Here is a 19,751-nt window from a genome sequence, read left to right as displayed (position 1 = left end):
TATCAATTCCATAGTGAGGCATTTTAGAATTCTGAGTCTCCTGTTCTACAAAGCTGTCTATGAAATCTCATTCTCTGAAAGTCATTTTAGTATCAAAGTTCCAGGGCATTAACTTCGTTACTGCTGTGTGGATCATAGGGCTTTATCATCATCAATAAAAAACCACAGTTTTCCATCCTGATGTCAACCCGGCAAGAGGTCATTTGGTGCCTCTGAAATTTGATTAAATCCCTAGACAAACGACAACCTGCTGCACACTGAAGAATTCAACCCACTCCTAAAATTCATGCCTATTTTCTCTTCAATTCAGTACAAAGAAAAGGTATCGACGTACATTTACCAGCCTCAAGTTAACATATGATCCTTTAAACGCACACAGAGACACATGTTAATGAGGATACTGTGACAGAGCAACACCTTTTAGAAAGTTACTAATAGATGTTAACAATCCAAAGAGTTTCAGGCAGGTTAACCCAGTAAGTCCTCCTTCTGGGACATTCAGAAGTAACCAGAATCTGAAACAATGAACCACAGTTCATATTTGAAGAGTTTCATCTAAGTATTAATACACCCCAGTAAAAGTATAAACTAAACTGGACAACCATAGAATTTGGCAACAGTGAACGTTGCACAGCCATTTAAAGTGAGGAAGCTCTCATGATATACTAAGTTAATAAAAAGCAAGATACAGAAGAGTATATTCATTATTACCCCAGTTTTGCTGGAATAAAAACAAAACAACATATACATTCCGAGGAAAAAAGTCAGAAGGAAATGTGACAGCAATTGGTGGTCGACAGAATTAAGGAAGACTCCTAGTTTCTGTGTTTTCCAAATTCTCTAACATAAATGTGGGTCTCATTTTATAGGTCAAGTTTCTCATTCACAATTATCCTCTCAGGCTTCGGTTAAGCTTCAGTTCACTAAGCACATAGAAGGCTTTTTTTTTTTTTTTTTTTTGAGACAGAGTCTCGCTCTGTCACCCAGGCAGGTGCACAGTGGCGCAATTTTGGCTCACTGCAACCTCTGCCTCCTGGGTTCAAGCAATTCTCGTGCCTCAGCCTCCCGAGTAGCTGGGACTACAGGTACACACCACCATGCCCAGCTAATTTTGTATTTTTAGTAGAGATGGTGTTTTGCCATGTTGGCTAGGCTGGTCTCGAACTCCTTTCCTCAAGTGGTCCACCCATCTCGGCCTCCCAAAGTGCCGGGATTACAGGCATGAGTCACTGCGTGTGGCACAAAGAAGGCTCCTGATGTGCTTTGGGTCCACTGAGACAAAGTTGCATGAAAACATTGTACATTAAGTATATACCACATATTCTGTAAACCTGAAAATTACTTTTAATAGTCACAGCAAATACAGAGTGAGTGATATGAGAAGGAATAGAGATAAAGAACATTCAGAGGAAGAACAATGTGTGGGACCAAAGACATGAAGACACAAGCACAGTAATAAACACAAAACCTCTACCCTGATGAAAAGTCATCATGCATTTCTACCCCTTTCTGTCTCACTCTTCTACAGCATTAGTTTAGAATAATTTAACTCTACAAGTTTTGTTATTTTGACCTTATACCATTGTTCTGCCTGCTGATTTACATGTAATGATTTTTAACTATAGAACCTACCAACTCTCAGAACAATGATTTCCTCATTGTGAAAATGTATTGTCTCCTTTCTCAACACATTTTTAATCATTGTTAAATATATCATAAACCTAACTGTCAAAATGTAACTTTCTACAAGCCAAGGACTTTAAGCGTCTTGCCCTCCCTCTTCTAACCACAAAGAGAACCATACCTTTTGGAGGAGTTTTCAGCAAGTGAACATGAGCCCTGGATACCAAAGGCTTCAAATAAAAGGATCCTGAGGAACCATTTTGAAATGCTGGTTTTGGAGGTTTCTCCTCATATTTGATGACAGCGGCATTACCAGCTGTAACAAAACAGAAAAGTACACTTTATCCTATAAATACAGTTTCAAACTTCCACATTTATTCCTTTGTTCTTGAATCAACAAATGCTCAGTAAGCACCTACGACATGGCAGTCATTACTGAACACTGGGAATAGAGCGTGGATAACAGGTAGCTTGTGTCCTCAGGGATGCGAAATAAAGGCTGTAATCAGAGTGACCACACATCCTGGTTAGCTGGGCACAGTTCAAGTTTATGCATCTTGTTTAGTTCAGCTTTCATTCCAGACAAAAGTTGGAGAAGAAATAATATAGCCATTCATGCCATGTAACAAGAATGCCCCAGGTGCAGCTAGAAAGAGCACCCATCTCCAAAGGGACAAGAAAGAATTCATGCAGCCAGCTAGTTAATGACACAAGAACAGTAACATACAGACTCTTCGGTAGCTATAAGAATGAGATCTGGTTCAAATCCTCACTGCTACAGCAAGGAGTTAAAACGTCAACTTCTGCCCTGAACAAAGGAAGTTTGTTCCAAAGCAAACTTTATGTTTTACTCCAAAGCAAAAGCATAAAAGGGAATCTCACCTAAATAACAAAAACTGTCTTCTGTATTATGTGTAAAAATTTCCCCTCCACCAACCCAGACTGGATTTTTTATTGTTTCTCTCTTTTTTTTTTTTTTTGAAATGGAGTCTCACTCTGCTGTCCAGGCTGGAGTGCAGTGGCGTGATGTCGGCTCACTGCAAGCTCCACCTCCCGGGTTCACGCCATTCTCCTGCCTCAGCCTCCCGAGTAGCTGAGACTACAGGTGCCCACCTCCACACCCGGCTTATTTTTTCTATTTTTAGTAGAGATGGGGTTTCACTGTGTTAGCCAGGATGGTCTCAATCTCCTGACCTCGTGATCCACCCGCCTCAGCCTCCCCAAGTGCCAGGATTACAGGCGTGAGCCACCACGCCCAGCCTGTTTCTTAATAATCATCAATATCCAATTCTAGGCACCCAATTCTATTCTACTATTCAACACTTATAAATTTCTTTATTACCAACTTTGATCCCTTTTCTCACTTCACTCATTTAGCAAAGGGTTAAGATAGCTACCTTGTTTACAAACACATTCTAAATGTGAGGACAACTAGAAATTTTTCACTTGGCTGAACTATTCCAACTGCTACAACAGTGCTTATACTCATCACATTCAAACTTTGTACAGGCATGCTATTATTTTCCCCTAATCCACACTCGGTCCCTGTACAATCAGCCATCTGTTAATTGTTCTTGTGCCCAAATAACATTCCTAATATTAGGTCAAATCGACACAGAGCTTTCCCTCCTGCTGAGAAAATTCTGTCAATTTCCTGTTCTTTTTTTTTCCAATTCTCACCTCCTCGAGAACCTAGAGATTTGGCTTTTCCAAAGTTGACAGGAAGCTAATGGGAGTGACGGTATTAAAGATACTGCTATTATAACATTCAACAGAACCCTTTTTAGATGTTCATATAAAATGGATATTGGGTTTCAATGAGCATTTTAGCTTTTGTGAATCAAATCCAACAAAGAAAATGAGAGTCTTAACCATGGAATTATAACCATCTGGATTTTAGTCTTACTTTTCTTGAAGCTATATTTGATTATATTCAGCAACAAATAAGTCACTTACTCATATTTTAAAAAATTCAACTGAGTTCAATTTACAAACCTAATACGAAATTGTGTGATTCTAAATTCATGCTTTTCCTTTCTAAACTTTAGACACAAAGGCCCATGGTTCACAAAGAGATCAGTAAAAAGATTTTCACTAAAATAAAGGACACGTTCCTTGTGAGGAACGATACTCCTGTCCCCTGGCTGTCACACGCAGAATAGGAGGTGGTGTGCTGGAAATCGGCTGTCTCACTGCCACTTTTCAGACTCAATACAACACTCGATCCATCTGGCACCACATCCATCCTCAACTTCGTAACACACAACATGAAGTCAGAATCCATACTGCAAGGATACAATGTCTGCATTTGACTCAGGAACAAACACACATGCATTTATGTTTTACACATACTTACATGAAAGCTATATACACAAGATATATATTCATATACTCTATGATCAACGATCGTACATGCTTTCTGCCTTACTAATGGCAGGCACAAACTGTACTGAGCTGAACATAATTTTATGACTGACACTTAATATCTTTCTTTCAATCTCTACTCACTGTACTCTAGGCTGGCGCACTGCTTTCTAGTAAACCCCAACTTGAAGGATGTATGTCACCATGAGGCATAATGCTCTTCAAATATTTCCCCTGCCCTCTATTTCTGATCCTAACATGGCAACTGACTGGGTATCCTGATGCTATCTAAATTTTCCCTCAGTCAGAGTCGTTATATCCAAACAATAAAGTCCTCAGTGGCAACAGTTCCAATATAAGAGATGCATAATAGTTTCGAGCCATGGAACAGGATGTAAAATATCCAAGTTCTGGTGCTGACTTGGCCACCGCCTAGCTGTGCTGAATCACCTGTCTATGAGTAAGAAGGGTCTGAATATCGGGTATGGGAATAGACAGCACATTCGCCTTCACAGGGGCCCTACTGACTGACTGTGGTATTGAGTCCACTGAGGCTGGAAGCATCCTCAGAATCATCCTTAAGACAGTGTTCTAGAGAGCCATGGACACTAAACACTGCTGGCCTGAAGAGACAATACGTAAAATTTTCCATGTGGCCACCTACTTCTCAACCTGATCTAGTATGTAGTTTAAAACTGCCCCTTTGTCATCTTTCATTCCAACTGTCTCAATTATGCCAGAATAAGAGATTATCTGGAATCCTTATCTTCATTTCCGCCATGGCCAAAGTGTGGTTCAAGTGAAATAAAGGAGCTGGTGAGTCTAAAAGGAAAAATTAAGGGATATTCTCAGAAAAGCCCAAGCAGAAGAAACAATTTTCCTATGAGAAAAGGGCTTCTCTGGCCGGGCGCGGTGGCTCAAGCCTGTAATCCCAGCACTTTGGGAGGCCGAGACGGGCGGATCACGAGGTCAGGAGATCGAGACCATCCTGACGGTGAACCCCCATCTCTACCAAAAAAAAAAAAATACAAAAAACTAGCCGGGCGAGGTGGCGGGCGCCTGTAGTCCCAGCTACCCGGGAGGCTGAGGCAGGAGAATGGCGTGAACCTGGGAGGCGGAGCTTGCAGTGAGCCGAGATCCTGCCACTGCACTCCAGCCTGGGCGACAGAGCGAGACTCCGTCTCAAAAAAAAAAAAAAAAAAAAGAGAAAAGGGCTTCTCGGCCTCCCAGCACTTTGGGAGGCTGAGGTGGGTGGTTCACGAGGTCAGGAGATCAAGACTATCCCGGTTAACAGGGTGAAACCCAGTCTCTACTAAAAATACAAAAAAATTAGCCAGGCGTGGTGGTAGGCGCCTCTAGTCCCAGCTACTCAGGAGGTAAACTCGGGAGGCGGAGCTTGCAGTGAGCCGAGATCCTGCCACTGCACTCCAGCCTGGGCGACAGAGCGAGACTCCGTCTCAAAAAAAAAGAAAAAAGAAAAAAGAAAAAGAAAAGGGCTTCTCAGGCTTGGCACAGTGGCTCACAACTGTAATCCTAGCACTTTAGGAGGCCAAAGTGGGTAGCTCACTTGAGGCCAGGAGTTCGAGACCAGCCTGGCCAATATGGCGAAACCCTGTCTCTGCTGAAGACACAAATATTAGCTGGACATGGTGGCAGGCGCCTGTAATCCCAGCTAGTCAGGAGGCTGAGGTGGGAAAACTGCTTGAACCCAGGAGGCAGAGGTTGCAGTGAGCCAAGATTGCACCACTACACTCTAGCCTGGGTGATAGAGTGACATTCCGTCTCAAAAAAAAAAAGAAAACGGCTTCTCATTGTTCCAGACTTTTATCTGCAAACTACCATTCATACTACATTCTAACATCTAGTGAAAATTCGCTTTTATTACATTATGTATATACACACAGAGCCAACATTCTGTTCATTTCTTGAATTTTATGTGAATCAGTTTAACACTCCCCACTGTGCCAGATCATCTGCCCACCTGGCTTAAAATCCAAGTACTACTGAAATCTAAGCTCCTGAATTTCAAAAGCAAAATCACTCAACTATATCATAACAAGACCGTCTCACACATACCCTAGAAAAACATGAACAGAGAAAGAATGAGAACAAAGTTAACAGTGGTTTGGATAGTATTTCCTTCTTAAATAGTCCATTCAGAAGCGTACAAGTACTAACATGTTTTGTGTGTAGAGCCTAATGAATCTACTGCCTGTTCCTCATGTTAGCCTCACCTATGACAGACATCACTAGTTGAACACAAAACTTTCCCTCTGAACCTGGAGACACCCTGAGAAACCACTGACACTATCCTACAGGCGAATTCTTATCCACTAACAGGAGTTGACCACTAACCAGTGTTGGCAGGTGAGACAATATTCACTTGCCATTCCTGTTGTGAGAGAAGAAAAAAAAAAAAACTAAGGGTAAATAAGCCCCACCCTATTCTTTATCAGCTTAATCACTTGAACAACTCAAAACACCGTCCTGCCGAACAATGAGGCCCTGTTTTATTGTAGTGAAAAGGGTCAGAGACATTTATTGCTGCAAGGACTTTGAAGATGACCCAGTCCTCCCTTGTCATTCATCAAGAGGAGAGTATGGAGGCCGGGGGCTAAGAGAAGAGAAAGATCCTTCAACTTAACATGAGTTAGCAGGAAAACTAAGGTGGGACCGGGCACGGTGGGTGGCACATGCCTGTAATCCCAGCACTTTGGGAGGCAGATGCAGGCATATCACTTGTGGTCAGGAGTTCAAGATCATCCTGGCCAACATGGTGAAACCCCATCTCTACTAAAAACACAAAAATTAGCCGGGCATGGTAGTGCATGCCTATAATCCCAGCTAATTGAGAGGTTCAGGCAGGAGAACTGCTTGAACCCGGGAGGCAGAGGTTGCAGTGAGCTGAGATCAAGCCACTGCACTCCAGCCTGGGTGACAAGATCGAAATTCCATATAAAACAAACAAACAAATTAAGGTGGGCCCAAGGTTAGTGCCCTTTTCTACATGTCACACCCCTCTCAGCCAGGGCTGGCAGTGAAGGTGAAGGGAAACACTCCATTTCTTTTATTCAGTCTCCTTCTGTTCCTTGCATTTCCAGGAGAATGCAAATAGCTTTGGTCTGCACCTCTTACATTTCCCCTACCATCTGGCTCTCAAATATAAACATGGTTTTGTGGCCAAAGTGGAAGAGGAAGTAATGTCTCTGAAACTTATTTTCCTGCTAACATGGCAAAATTATACACTCTCCCAAGAGCCCCTTCTAAATTGCACAACAGTCCCCAAACCTTCAACGCTGTTCATGACAAACAACATATCATTTATTTTCATCCAGTTACTTTAATGATCTTAAAAACTGGATGTTAGGTAACTGAGTGCGAAACAGCTTATAATCTTTAACTTCTATAAATGAGTACATTTGGTATAAAAGCCATTGTGAAATGTTTTTACACTAATATCCAAAAGGATCAAGATCATAACTTTGAAATTTTCTACACTTAAAAGAACACACACAAAGAACCTGCTGAAATTCCCAAATAAGAAAAATCTACTGTCTTACGTATTTTGATTCGGTCATTTAAAAAACTTAGTAACATTTCTATAGGATCCCACAGTTCTGAGAACCCAATGCTAATTTTACAACAGCACTATGTTGTATCAGAAGTTCTTAAATGATGCCACTAATGATATCACATCACAAAGAAATAAGCAGACAAAGCAAGAAACCACTATTCGTTAAAGGGATTCAAATACTTAAGCCAGTATAAATCAGAACACCGATCAAAAGAGAAAGTTAATTCTTAACGTGACCATCCATTATCAGAAGCAGGAAATTTTCAGCGCAAAATGATTTTTTCATGTTTTGAGGTAGTCTTTAAATGTATACATGTTTAATACTTTCAATTACAACTCAGGAAAACAATCAAAGATGTGACGTTTCCAATTTAATTTCAGGAAGGTATTTTTCTACACTTGCACAACTACCGCTACATACACACAAAAAATAGTTATTTAATAAGAAACTAAACCATCAAAAAGTCTTTGATAATAGGATAATTTCATGTGCCAGAGCATTAACGATGCTGCTGAATTATATCAAGAGTGCCAAAACCCATAAAAGAGACAATAAAATTGGTCCTACACAGAAGCATTCACATCTTAAATATACATACAAAATGCCCCCAAATACTACAATTACCATAAATTACAAGTTACAAAAATAACAGTCAACAGATCCTAAATCAATTTATTGAATAAAAATTTAAGCATGCTTACAAAGAAAAGAAACCAGAAATTGTCGACCTACTTTTTTTCCCAGTAAACGTGGCTAACAAAGGAATGATACAAAGGCTGTACGATCCCACGAGCAGCAGTGTCAATAAGGTAGCATCATAGTGCCTCTCTGAACCAGGCGGTGGGGTGAGTGTAGAATTGATAAAGATTTTTGAAGAAATATCAGTTTCTGTACAACTGCGAAATCCTCCTGGTACAGTCATTTAAAAGGATCAAAGCAAGCTTAAGCAGGAAAAGCTGCAGCCATGTTCACTCTCATATCCCTCATGCTTGCTCTTAGTGAATTCGAATGGAGGAAAAAAAAAAAAATGTGTAAGCTCCAAGGCACTACACAAAACAGATTAAACCAGCTAGCAAATCAAACTAAGAAAGAGACTCATTGATCTGAATGCTTAATCCGCCAACAGGAACACATCGCCACTAGACAGGCTCTGTGGGTGTATGGTAAACCCCTTTGTTAAAAGACAAAAAGGAATGGACAAAAGCATTTTACAACCTCCTTAGGAGCATCAGACATGGTACTGAAACGGTGGCCAAGTCAACATGGATGTCGACAGAAAACACGGGGCTGTGGCACTACAGATTCTGTCTGCTTCAAGTGCCACAAATTCTGTTGCCACAACACTTTTTCTAGAGCATGCTGGTGATTCTGTTTTGGCAGTTCGTTTTTCAAATTGCTTTGCAAGACAAAGAAAGTGTAAAATAATACATGTGTGAATTACCTTTTCAAATTCAGAGTTCTCTCTTACATGCAAGCCTGATTTTGTGCCACAACTTCAAAATTCAAACAATAAAAAGCTGGTAATAATCCTGTTTAATTTCAAGTCACATATCCCAGTATTTCTGAAGGGCCAGGGTATGCAGCTACTTACTCTCATATGAGTCCAGCTACTGCTGCTAGGTGACCCTTCGGAAATGTGCTCATTAATTCAATGCCTTCTCTACAAAAAATGCTTTTGCAATTCCCTCACATACCTGCTGTGTGATTTTGCACCAGTGACAGTATCTCTGAGCCTCAATCCCCTCATATATAAAAAACAGGATAACAGTAGAAGTCACTTGAGAGAAAAAGACAAAAGCAAATACGGACATCCTAAAATACTGCTCCACACCCAGAGGAACCTTGTGAGCATTATGACACTTTGTCCCCATCTCCTCACCCAAAAGAAGAAACTGATCTGTCAAACTGGAGAGATCAACTTGCTGCTCCTCTCCATACCCTTGTGTCTGGTTTTATTAGTATTCTCATCATCCATGAAAATACCTTCTTTTTCTCCTCCACTATTTTTTTAGAATAAGGGCCATTTCTTTTACATCCTATATCCCTCACTGCACCTATCATGGTGTCTGTGCACAGCGGGCACTTCAACATTAAATTTATGAATTATTTCGTGGGGGAGTATCAAAAAGGAAATGAGAAAATAAGAACCAAGTCCAAATACATCTTTGGAATGAAAGAGATATCTCAGTAAGTTCACTCATTTATACATAGAAAATAGAACTCAGGTTAACTGAAAACGTTAACAAAATTCTCCTGAGTTTAAAATTTTAGAATGAGGATTCAAGTTATACTAGTCATATTACACAAAATCTAGCATCCAAAGATACCACAAGAGATAGTCTTTTGCAAAGTAAATGAAACTATAGTAATCTTTTTCCTGATTCCAGTTACAGTCCAAATCCCCTGAGTTGCTACTCTTAACCCTCCAAAACACCATTACTTCAGATGATGCACTTTAGAATCCTTCATGCAAAAATATACTTTAACACACAATTATTTCAAGAGAGTTTTTCAAAGAATTTTGTTTTTTTTCTGCCAAACTTTCAGAGCAACTCCAAGGAAGCAGTATGCATATTTTTCCTGAAACCCTAGAAACAAAAATTCTAATTATACGCAGAGCATTCGTTTTTCTTGCAATGACTGTTTCCACATCCCCCAAAGCGTGATACGAAGTTGACTTACAATTGTTGCTGTAAGTGCTCAGCTCACTGTGGGTGCTGGCTATCGAGGGGGTGCTTCCTGTCCTCCGCAGTGCAGAACTTTTCAAAGATGCTTTGGATTTAGGAAGCGGTCTAGACAGATTCACCCATGACGACTGTGCAGTTTTCAAGGATGCAGATTTTCCTTGGGGTTTAAAAAAAAAAAGTTTCCACTGCTATTCATCCTGAAAGCGGGCACTTTTTAAGCCTGTAAACTCAAACTTCAGCACTAACAACAAAGTCAATACACAAAATGAATATTCACGATCATGTAACTTCAGACGAAAGATGAAAGCTTCACGCAGACGTGTTTATTTTTGATCATTTAGAGGTAAGAGAGCAGAAATGATGAGGTAATTAGAACATGAGAAGTGTGACAGTAACCCTGTCTCCTAAAGTAATTAACTCACACACGTTCTCTGAAGGAGAAGATCAGAAGAATCGTGAGAAAGCATTTTTGGCAAAAGTGAAATCAAAGAATAAACAAACTGATATGACCTCCCATACTGTTGACTTAAAAAAAAAAAAAATTCCATTAGCACAATACGCTATAAGAAATAAATAAATGGAAAATTTCAAAATCACCCAAACAGAAAGAAAAATGCAACTTGATAAGAAAAAACTTCATTTGAAAAATGCCTAATGTTCTAACACCAGGTGGTGCTATACTATTAAGATTCTTTTTTTACTCTCACCTTTTCTTCTTTATTCTCCACAGTTTATTTATTCTCACCTGCAGTCCTATCTTCCTTCTGAATCTCAAGGCTACTCGTGTTTTAAAGTACTTATTGAGTACTTTAAGTTTTCATCTTGGACTGACATGCTCCTGTTTATGCTGATTATAGCTCCATTGTTTTATTATTATTATTATTTTTAATCTCACTTTGTTGCCCAGGCTGGTCTCAAACTTCTGGCCTTAAGCAGTCCTCCTGCCTCAGCCTCCCAAACTGCTGGAATTACATGTGCAATCCACCCCACCCAACCATATAGCCCTATTTTTAATTTTTTTTCCAGCTTCAAACCATTGAAATCATCTTTTCTTCCCCAGATCCCCATATATTCTAGCACTGTCTCCCATTGCAACCAGTACCACCTAACAGAAGTTGAAAAGGACCTTTGATGAAAATGACATTGTTGCGTATCACTAAGGATCCCATAAGCGAGTCAGGTAATGCTGCCAGAAAGTCATGCCCATTGCTTTGTTCCAGCGATTTCGCTCATAAAAACCTCATCCTAATGAAGAAAAAGATGCTGAAGCTCCTCAGGCCTGGCATGTGAAGTGACCGCATGAAGCTCCCATTTCGGCTCCAGCCTCACTCTTGTATTGCTCTTCAACATCCACGTGTGCTCTGCTCCAATCAACCTAGCTTTCTCTCTGACACCAGGGCACACCGTGTGCTATTCTATTAATGTTCCAACAGCCACATCATTTCTTTTCAAAGAGCTCTTCTTCCTCCTCTTTTTGAATCCTTATTTAACCCTTTATATCACTGTCTAAACTGTACTGGACTCCTAAAATCCTGTCCTTCCATCCCTTCCAACTCCATTGTGTTAATCTCCTGAACATGAAAATGAAGGTCGTGACCCAATCTAAAATTTGGGATTCTCCACTATGCACAGCATGAGGCCCAGGACAGCTTTGAATGCTGACCCAATACAAGTTCATCAGTTTTCTTAGAACATTACGAGATTTTTTTGCTATTTTCTTTGCTAGCTCATCAGCTATCATTAGCGTATTTTATGTGTGGCCCAAGACAATTCTTCCAGTGTGGCCCGGAAGTCAAAAGATTGGACACCCCGATCTATAGGATGGTGATCTTAGTTTCAATCCTTTTATTTAACATTAATTTCACAGGCTTAAAAGGCAATGTAGGGTTGATCCCTACCCACTTCTTCCCCCTTAGGCCATGCCTCCACCCCTTCATACACACACACCCCTTAGTGGTTTCTCTCCAGTCACTTCACTCTATTCTTCTGCTTGTGTACATCCTTCCTACTGAATGGCCTCCTTTCTATCCCCTCCCCTATTTCTGTCCAGTGAATGCAAAGCCAGCTCAAGCTCCTCTTTTAAACCCTTGCTACTCATTTGCAGCTCCACCCTAGGCCTACTGAATCACCACCTGCAGTTTCACAAGATCCCCAGGTGATTAAAATGCACATGGAGTTTCTGAAGCACTGTTGAGAATCAGGACCTCTTTGTGAGCTTATCCTGCCAGGACACCCTCTTCTGTGTGCCATGGACTACGCCTTGCTTTCTGCTCACACCACGTACTTGCTTCTATCACAGCATTTGCCCCCACATTCCTCTTGGACCATCTCCAAGGTTCTTGAGATCAGGAAGAGCACCTGATTCAATTCGGGTCCTCAGGAACTGGCAAAGGTCTAGCATGGGGTGAGCCTTAATAAATGTTTCCTCAACAAATTCATTTTTTTAATGCCAAGAGTAAATGATATATTTTGAAAATGTGTTTGCCCATCACCTGCATTGAAGCATTCAGTGCTTAACCCATTTTCATAAGTTTTTGTGTCTCTTCAGTCTATCAGAGACTTTTTTCTTTACACCCTTTACAATAATTAGCAACTGTGAGATGGCAAATACCCATTTTAAAAATTTATGTTTAGCCACCAGTTTTACTTGCTTTAGGAGGAACAGAAAAACAGATTTTTAGAATATAAATTTACCAAATTGCTGCCCTTTCAGGAGAAACAATGATGAGTCATCATCATCACAACTGATAAACAAGGGTGGGCAAGGAACAGATCAAAATGACCGGGCCACAGCCACAGTGCAGCCAAGGCTTCCGACATTTTGGAAATCCGCTTATTCTTCATAAATACATGCCTTGTAGCTTTGTTTCTAAACACACCTTAGGTTTGCAGACATTTCTGTGTGCGCCTTGGAACTACTATAGCACCTTCTGTAGTACCTTCACACAGCTGCACTAGAGGAAAGCTCACCCCTGCACCCAAATATCATTTCCCTGACCTCCCCTATCTCACTGGCACCCCCATCCAGACCCACCCCCTACACCTAATGACAGCCAGTCTTCACCAAAGTCTTCCCAATTCCACCATGACTCTTGACTAATGAGCACTGAGGAGAATGAAATAAACGCCGATTTCACCAAAAGATTAGTTCCTTTGATTAATAATCCTAACAGTGTGTGACTATTACTATCCCAGTTTATAGATGAGAAAACTACTTAGGTGGTTAAATGGCATACCTGGGTCACATACCCAGCTGGTGATAGTAAGGCCTAGAATCCAAGTGTCTAACCACCCGCCCAGTGTTGCCTGGGCCATGCCACAGAATACAAGCATCTCAGTTAAAGAAGTATGAGGCTTGGAGGCAGACAGAGTTCAGAGTGGAGCTCTTACTAGACAGGAGCTCCTACAGTGGAATGGGGAAAACAGTGCGCATGCAACAAAGACATTTAACTATTTCACCAACAGCTCCAACGTTTAACTTAACAGTAAAGATGACCTAAAGTCGTTTTAATTGGATTTCATACCAAGCAATAAAATATGCACATCATAAGCAATATTGAAAGTCAAACATAGCAATATTAGGTTAACTAAGAGACTGCAAGTAACCCAGGCACTGAATTCTTAAACAGTGAAATCAATACAGGACTTCTCTGAATTACAGTCCTGAAAAGATGACATTTACCAGCTCATATCGTATTGTGTAACTTATCCCAGATGTGAAAGATAAAGATTTAAGATCCACTTGCCAGAATACTATTGACCTCAGCAGTTTATTTTAAGCTCATGCACTTAGCATAGACTTACGTATAGACAACAGATTTGTTTTTATTCTGTAATTATAACCATCTTTTATGTAGGAAAAATCTGGAAGGTATAACACTTCCACTTTGCCTCAGATAGTAACACAGACAGCCTACTGGATTTGAAGCAAACTTTCATTAATCAACCAATTTACTGAAACACTCACCTCAGAAAACCTGAGTAAGTGTACTATATTTAACAACAATAAAAATCAGTAAAAGACGCCTAGCAAAACTAAAATTTCAATGGAAAGATAAAGTGAACAACAGGATAGTGTTAAAATTAATATTATCCTATTCTGTAAAACAAGATGGTAGAATGGTGCTTGCCAGGGGCTGGTGGGGAAGGGAAATGGGGAGTTGTTCAACGGGTATAAAGTTCCAGTTATGCAAGACAAATACGTCCTGCAGATGTGCTGTACAACACACTGCCTATGTTTAACAACACTGCACTGTGCACTGAAAAATGTGTTAAAGGGTAGATCTCATTAGGTCTTCTAAGAAAGAAGGAAAAGAAAGAAGAGGCTGGGCGCAGGGGCTCACGCCTTTAATCCCAGAACTTTGGGAGGCCAAGGTGGGTAGGTTGCGAGGTCAGGAGATTGAGACCATCCTGGCCAACACGGTGAAACCTCGTCTCTACTAAAATACAAAAAACTGGCTGGGTGTGGTAGCACGTACCGGTAGTCCCAGCTACTTAGGAGGCTGAGGCAGGGGAATTGTTTGAACCCAGGAGACACAGGTTGCAGTGAGCCGAAATCACACCACTGCACTCCAGCCTGGGTGACAGAGCAAGACTCCATCTCAAAAAAGAAAAAAGTAAAGAAGAGAAGAAATGAAAAGGAGGAAAAGAAACCAACAAATAGGACTTGGAGGGAGCAGTGATAGCTATGAGATGTGGGAAATGAAGGAAGGAGACCAAATTATACATGAACACTGAGAAATTATCATATTGGCTAGAGAAAAACTCAGAACTAACCCGGCTGAGGGGGTTCCAAGGCAAAAATAAAATTATAGAAATAAAGTTCCATTTTGCAAATCCTCTGCAAAAAGAAAAACTTACATATTTTAGGTTTGTATTTACCTATATGTTGAAAAAGTCCAAAAGGCCATACCACAATTTTGTGAGACTAGTAAGAGGTACAGCAGAGTCAGACAAGGAAGAACAGGGAAGGTGCAGAAATGATAACTTTTCCTTCATACTTTATATACAAATACATTACTCCACATGAATTTTAATTTTACAATGAGAGTATTTTATAATGAAACTATTAAATATTATTAAAGTCAATGGGGTCAAATTTAATCAGATAAGACACCTAAGACAAAACAAAGAAATCAAGAAAGGATAAAATTGGATCGATTAAGTTGATTTTAATAATCATTTTTATTTCTGGTCATCTGTAATCATTACTTATTCTTCAATCTTTTTTTTATTTTACAGTACTAGAAGAAAAAACAGAATCAGGATTTTAATTGATGTTTTGTATGGCTATCATAAAAACAATCACTTTACTACCGGAAAGTTCATCATGTTACCCTCATGGGATGTTTCCTAGGTCTGGACATTAAAGCCCAAGAAGGAACTCCTGAAGGGTGTCCTTTGTCTCGACCCTTATGTTAAACGATTCACTCTCCAGGAGAGAGTTCCCATGGCCTTCAGAGGTATGCAGTGTAATCTCTCAGCAACAATTTGGCCTTCTCCATTCTTGGAGGAAGGCCTAGGGAAGAAGGTGAGTCTCACACCACTCACAGATCACCTTTAATATCATGACAGCAATTTCCAGAGCCACACAAACATCTACCAAAGCAACTTCTTATCTCTCAACTATCGCCTAGATGCAAAGGAATTCAGCAGTAACATACATATATTTTTAAATTTTTGTAGAGGTGGGGTCTCACTATGTTGCCTAGGCTGGTCTCAAACTCCTGGGCTCAAGTGATTCTCCTGCCTTGGCCTCCCAAACTGCTGGGATTACAGGTGTGAGCCACTGTGCCCAGGCTTAATATATTTCTCACAAGACTATTCAGCATTGAAAAGGTGACTTCTTGTTTATACATTTGGTAACAATTTATGGATTTTGAAGATGAGTTTTAATTAGTTAACAAAGAAACACTGACTACTATATGATCTATATCAAAAGACACATACCTTTTTTTATTTTTTTTGAGACAGAGTCTCACTCCATCACCCAGGCTGGAGTGCAGTGGTGCCATTATGGCTCACTGCAACCTCCGCCTCCCAGGTTCAAGCGATTCTCCTGCCTCAGCCTCCTGAGTAAGCTGGGATTACATGCACACCCCACCACACCTGGCTCATGTTTTTCTATGTTCAGTAGAAACAGGGTTTCACGAGGCTTGTCTCAAACTCCTGACCTTAAATGAGCCACCTGCCTTGGCCTCCCAACATGCTGGGATTACAGGTATGAGCCACTGCGCCTGGCCAAAACAGATCATCTTAATAAAAATCTGGACAACAGATTCACATGAAGATGTATGTTACCCAAGTATTTATGTGCTTACCTAGTAAGGCAACTGCAAGTAATCACAAAGTTCAAACACATACAGAGCCAGAAACACCTGACATCCTACCATAGGATTAACTACCAGATGTTCTCAGTAAAAACTGTAAACTAGAGAAAACATCATGTCTCATCATAAGATATGTTGTTCTGTAGTTTATACGGCTTAGTAGGAACACAGGTATCATGAGGAAGAAGAAGAAAATGAGGCTGGAGAAGTAGGTAGTTTACAGTTGGGTGAGACATGGCACTGAATGCCAGACTCATAATTTTAGACCTTAATTGTTAGGGATGGATATGGTGGGAAGATGTGTGTTGCGGGGGTGGGGGAGACTGAGGCTTTCTTAGCATTTACATCAGAGCTTGATTGTGTGGTAGCAGTGTGCAGAACTGATTGAAGACTGAAATCAGGGAAAAAGATAGGAAGCTAGCACACCGGCACCTGCCAGGGTTAGAGAAGTGAGAATTTTAACTAGAAAAAGAAAAGATTATTGAGGTCCATTTGAAATATATCAGTAAGGCATGCAAGTTGCAAGGCCACTAACTACTAAGGTCAGAAACAGAAAATGCCAAATTAACAGACACAGTTAAAATACAAGACATGAGAATATGTATTTTTTTTCCAGTTAATTCAGAGAATGTTTCTAGCTATCATTATAACTTGGGTTTCTTAAACACAACTCAACTACATAGGGACAGTTACCTGTAGAGTAATTATCTACAGTAACTAGGAATTATTACAAAATCAGGGAAAACCTAGAAGTGACAAACAAGTTACAGTAAGTTATGAGAGAAACAAATGATACATACTCAAAACCGTGTTTGCAGGTCCACTTCCAATTAAGCTTAAGGGACCAAATTCTCTCAACACTAAATATACATGTTTAAGAATTTAGCTTCAATGGTAACCACTGTATAAGTATTAAATAAACCTGATGGGCTTCTTACCAAGTTAAGTATTACACAAAATCCATGTATTTCCTATGTGCCAGGAAAAAACAGAAAAAGAAATCCCTTACACTTTAGTAATAAAAAGGAATTGCACACATAGACACACACATACATGCACTGTTTCTATGAATAAATTTATCAGAAAGTGCTATTCTGTTGTGAAAATTATAAAAATGAGAAAAAGTTCTGAACAAGTGTACACATGTGAACTCTTCCATGAATGGATATTTTATGGAATACCACTCCAATCTGAACCTGTATGTGATTGCTTTTAAATGGGGGAAATGAATTTTCAAAACATGTTAAAATCATCTAGAATAATTAAGAATAGCCAAAAAAAAATTTACAGCAGAAAAACATTAAGACTACAATTCAACAACAAAAATACCAAACAACCCAATTTAAAAAGTGGACAAAGGACTCAGATAGGCTTTTCTCTAAAGAAGGTAACAAATAGCTCCTAGGTACATGCAAAGATGCTCAACATCACCAGTCACTGGGGAAATGCGAATCACAATCACGATCTCTGTGAGATACCACTTTGTACCTAATAGGATGCTATCATCAAAACAAACAGCAAAAACAAAACATTAACAAGTGCTGGCAAGGAAACGGAGAAACTGGAACCCTTGTGCACTGCTAGCAGGGATGTAACATGGTGTAGCCACTGTGGAAACGGTATGGTGGTTCCTCCAAAAATTAAACCTGAAGTTACCATATAATCCAACAACTGCATGTCTAGGTACAGATCCAAAAGCTGTGAAAGCAGGCCGGACGCGGTGGCTCACACCTGTAATCCCAGCACTTTGTGGGGGTCGAGGCAGGGGATCACCTGAGGCCAGGCCAGGAGTTTGAGATCAGTCTGGCGAACATGGTAGAACTCCATCTCTACTAAAAATACATAAAACATTATCTGAGCGTGGTGGTGGGCACCTATAATTCCAGCAACTTGGGAGGCTGAGGCAGGAGAATCACTTGAGGCTGGAAGGTGGAGGTTACAGTGAGCTGAGATCGTGCCACTGTACTCTGGCCTGGGTGAGAGAGCAAGACTCTGTATTAAAAAAAAAAAAAAAAAAATGAAAGACCCAAGCAGGTATCTGTACAACCATCTTCACAGCAGCATCATTCACAATAGCCAAAATATAGAAGCAACACAACTTTCACAGGCAGATGAATGAATGAACAGAAGGTGGTACAGCTACCCCATGGAATATTCTCCTGCCTTAAAAAGGAAGTTGATTGGGCGCGGTGGCTCACGCCTGTAATCGAGCACTTTGGGAGGCCAAGGCGGGTAGATCGCGAGGTCAGGAGATAGAGACCATCCTGGCTAACACGGTGAAACCCCGTCTCTACTAAAAACACAAAAAAAAAAAAAAAAAGGAAGTTGACACATGACACAACATGGATGCATCTTGAAGATACGTTGCTAACTGAAATCAGCCAGTTACAAATAATATATGATTCTCCTTCATGATTACGAGAATAGTCAAACGCATATAGACAGAACATAGAATGATGAGTGCTGAAAGAAACGGAGAACTGGGGGTTAGTAAAATGGACACAGGATTCCAAAGGGAAAAGAAAGTTCTGGAGATGGATACGGAGGATGGCTGCACAAAAATGTGAATGTACTTAATGCCACAGAATTGTACATTTAAAAAAATTGTTCAAGTGGCACATTCTGTGCAATGTATGTTTTGCCACAATTTTTAAGTTAAAAAAAAAAAAAGGAACTTGTGCAACTAGTTAGAGTACGATATTAAAAAAATAAAAGTCTTACTGGAATAAAACCATACTGACACCATTAATAAGGTGGTATATAAATCTCAGAAATATAAAAATTCAGGATGGGGCCGGGCGCGGTAGCTCACACCTGTAATCCCAGCACTCTGGGAGGCCGAGGCGGGCGGATCACGGGAGGTCAGGAGATGAGACCATTCTGGCTAACACGGTGAAACCCTGTCTCTACTAAAATAACACAAAAAATTAGCTGGGCATGGTGGCGGGCACCTGTAGTACCAGCTACTTGGGAGGCTGAGGCAGGAGAATGGCGTGGACCCGGGAGGCGGAGCTTGCAGTGAGTGGAGATCGTGCCACTGCACTTCAGCCTGGGCAGCAAAGCGAGACTCCATTTCAAAAAAAAAAAAAAAAAATGCTTAGAACAGCATCTGGCACAAAGTACCATACAAATATTAGCTATTAGCGCTCACCATCCACCAAAATAAATTAAAT

General features: G+C 40.3%; 1 protein-coding gene across 4 annotated transcripts in view; it reads right to left on the bottom strand.

Annotated features, from left to right (window-relative positions):
- Positions 1-19,751, bottom strand: part of MTUS1 (microtubule associated tumor suppressor 1) — a 161,317-nt gene that overhangs the window by 69,826 nt on the left and 71,740 nt on the right. For 2 of the 4 annotated variants that reach the window (XM_011934873.1, XM_011934874.1), the window contains 2 exons: positions 10,245-10,406; positions 1,805-1,939 (listed from right to left, as the gene is read on the bottom strand). In XM_011934873.1, the coding sequence (XP_011790263.1) occupies positions 1,805-1,939; positions 10,245-10,406 (297 nt within the window). Of the gene's footprint in view, positions 1-1,804; positions 1,940-8,294; positions 8,805-10,244; positions 10,407-19,751 lie in introns of those variants that run through there. The other 2 variants (XM_011934876.1, XM_011934875.1) reach the window with 2 other exon arrangements.

This window comes from Colobus angolensis, unplaced genomic scaffold (genome assembly GCF_000951035.1).
Source record: "Colobus angolensis palliatus isolate OR3802 unplaced genomic scaffold, Cang.pa_1.0 Scaffold14, whole genome shotgun sequence".
Lineage (NCBI taxonomy): Eukaryota > Metazoa > Chordata > Mammalia > Primates > Cercopithecidae > Colobus > Colobus angolensis.
Note: the sequence above shows the minus strand (reverse complement) of the source record. Positions and strands in the feature narration are given on the sequence as shown.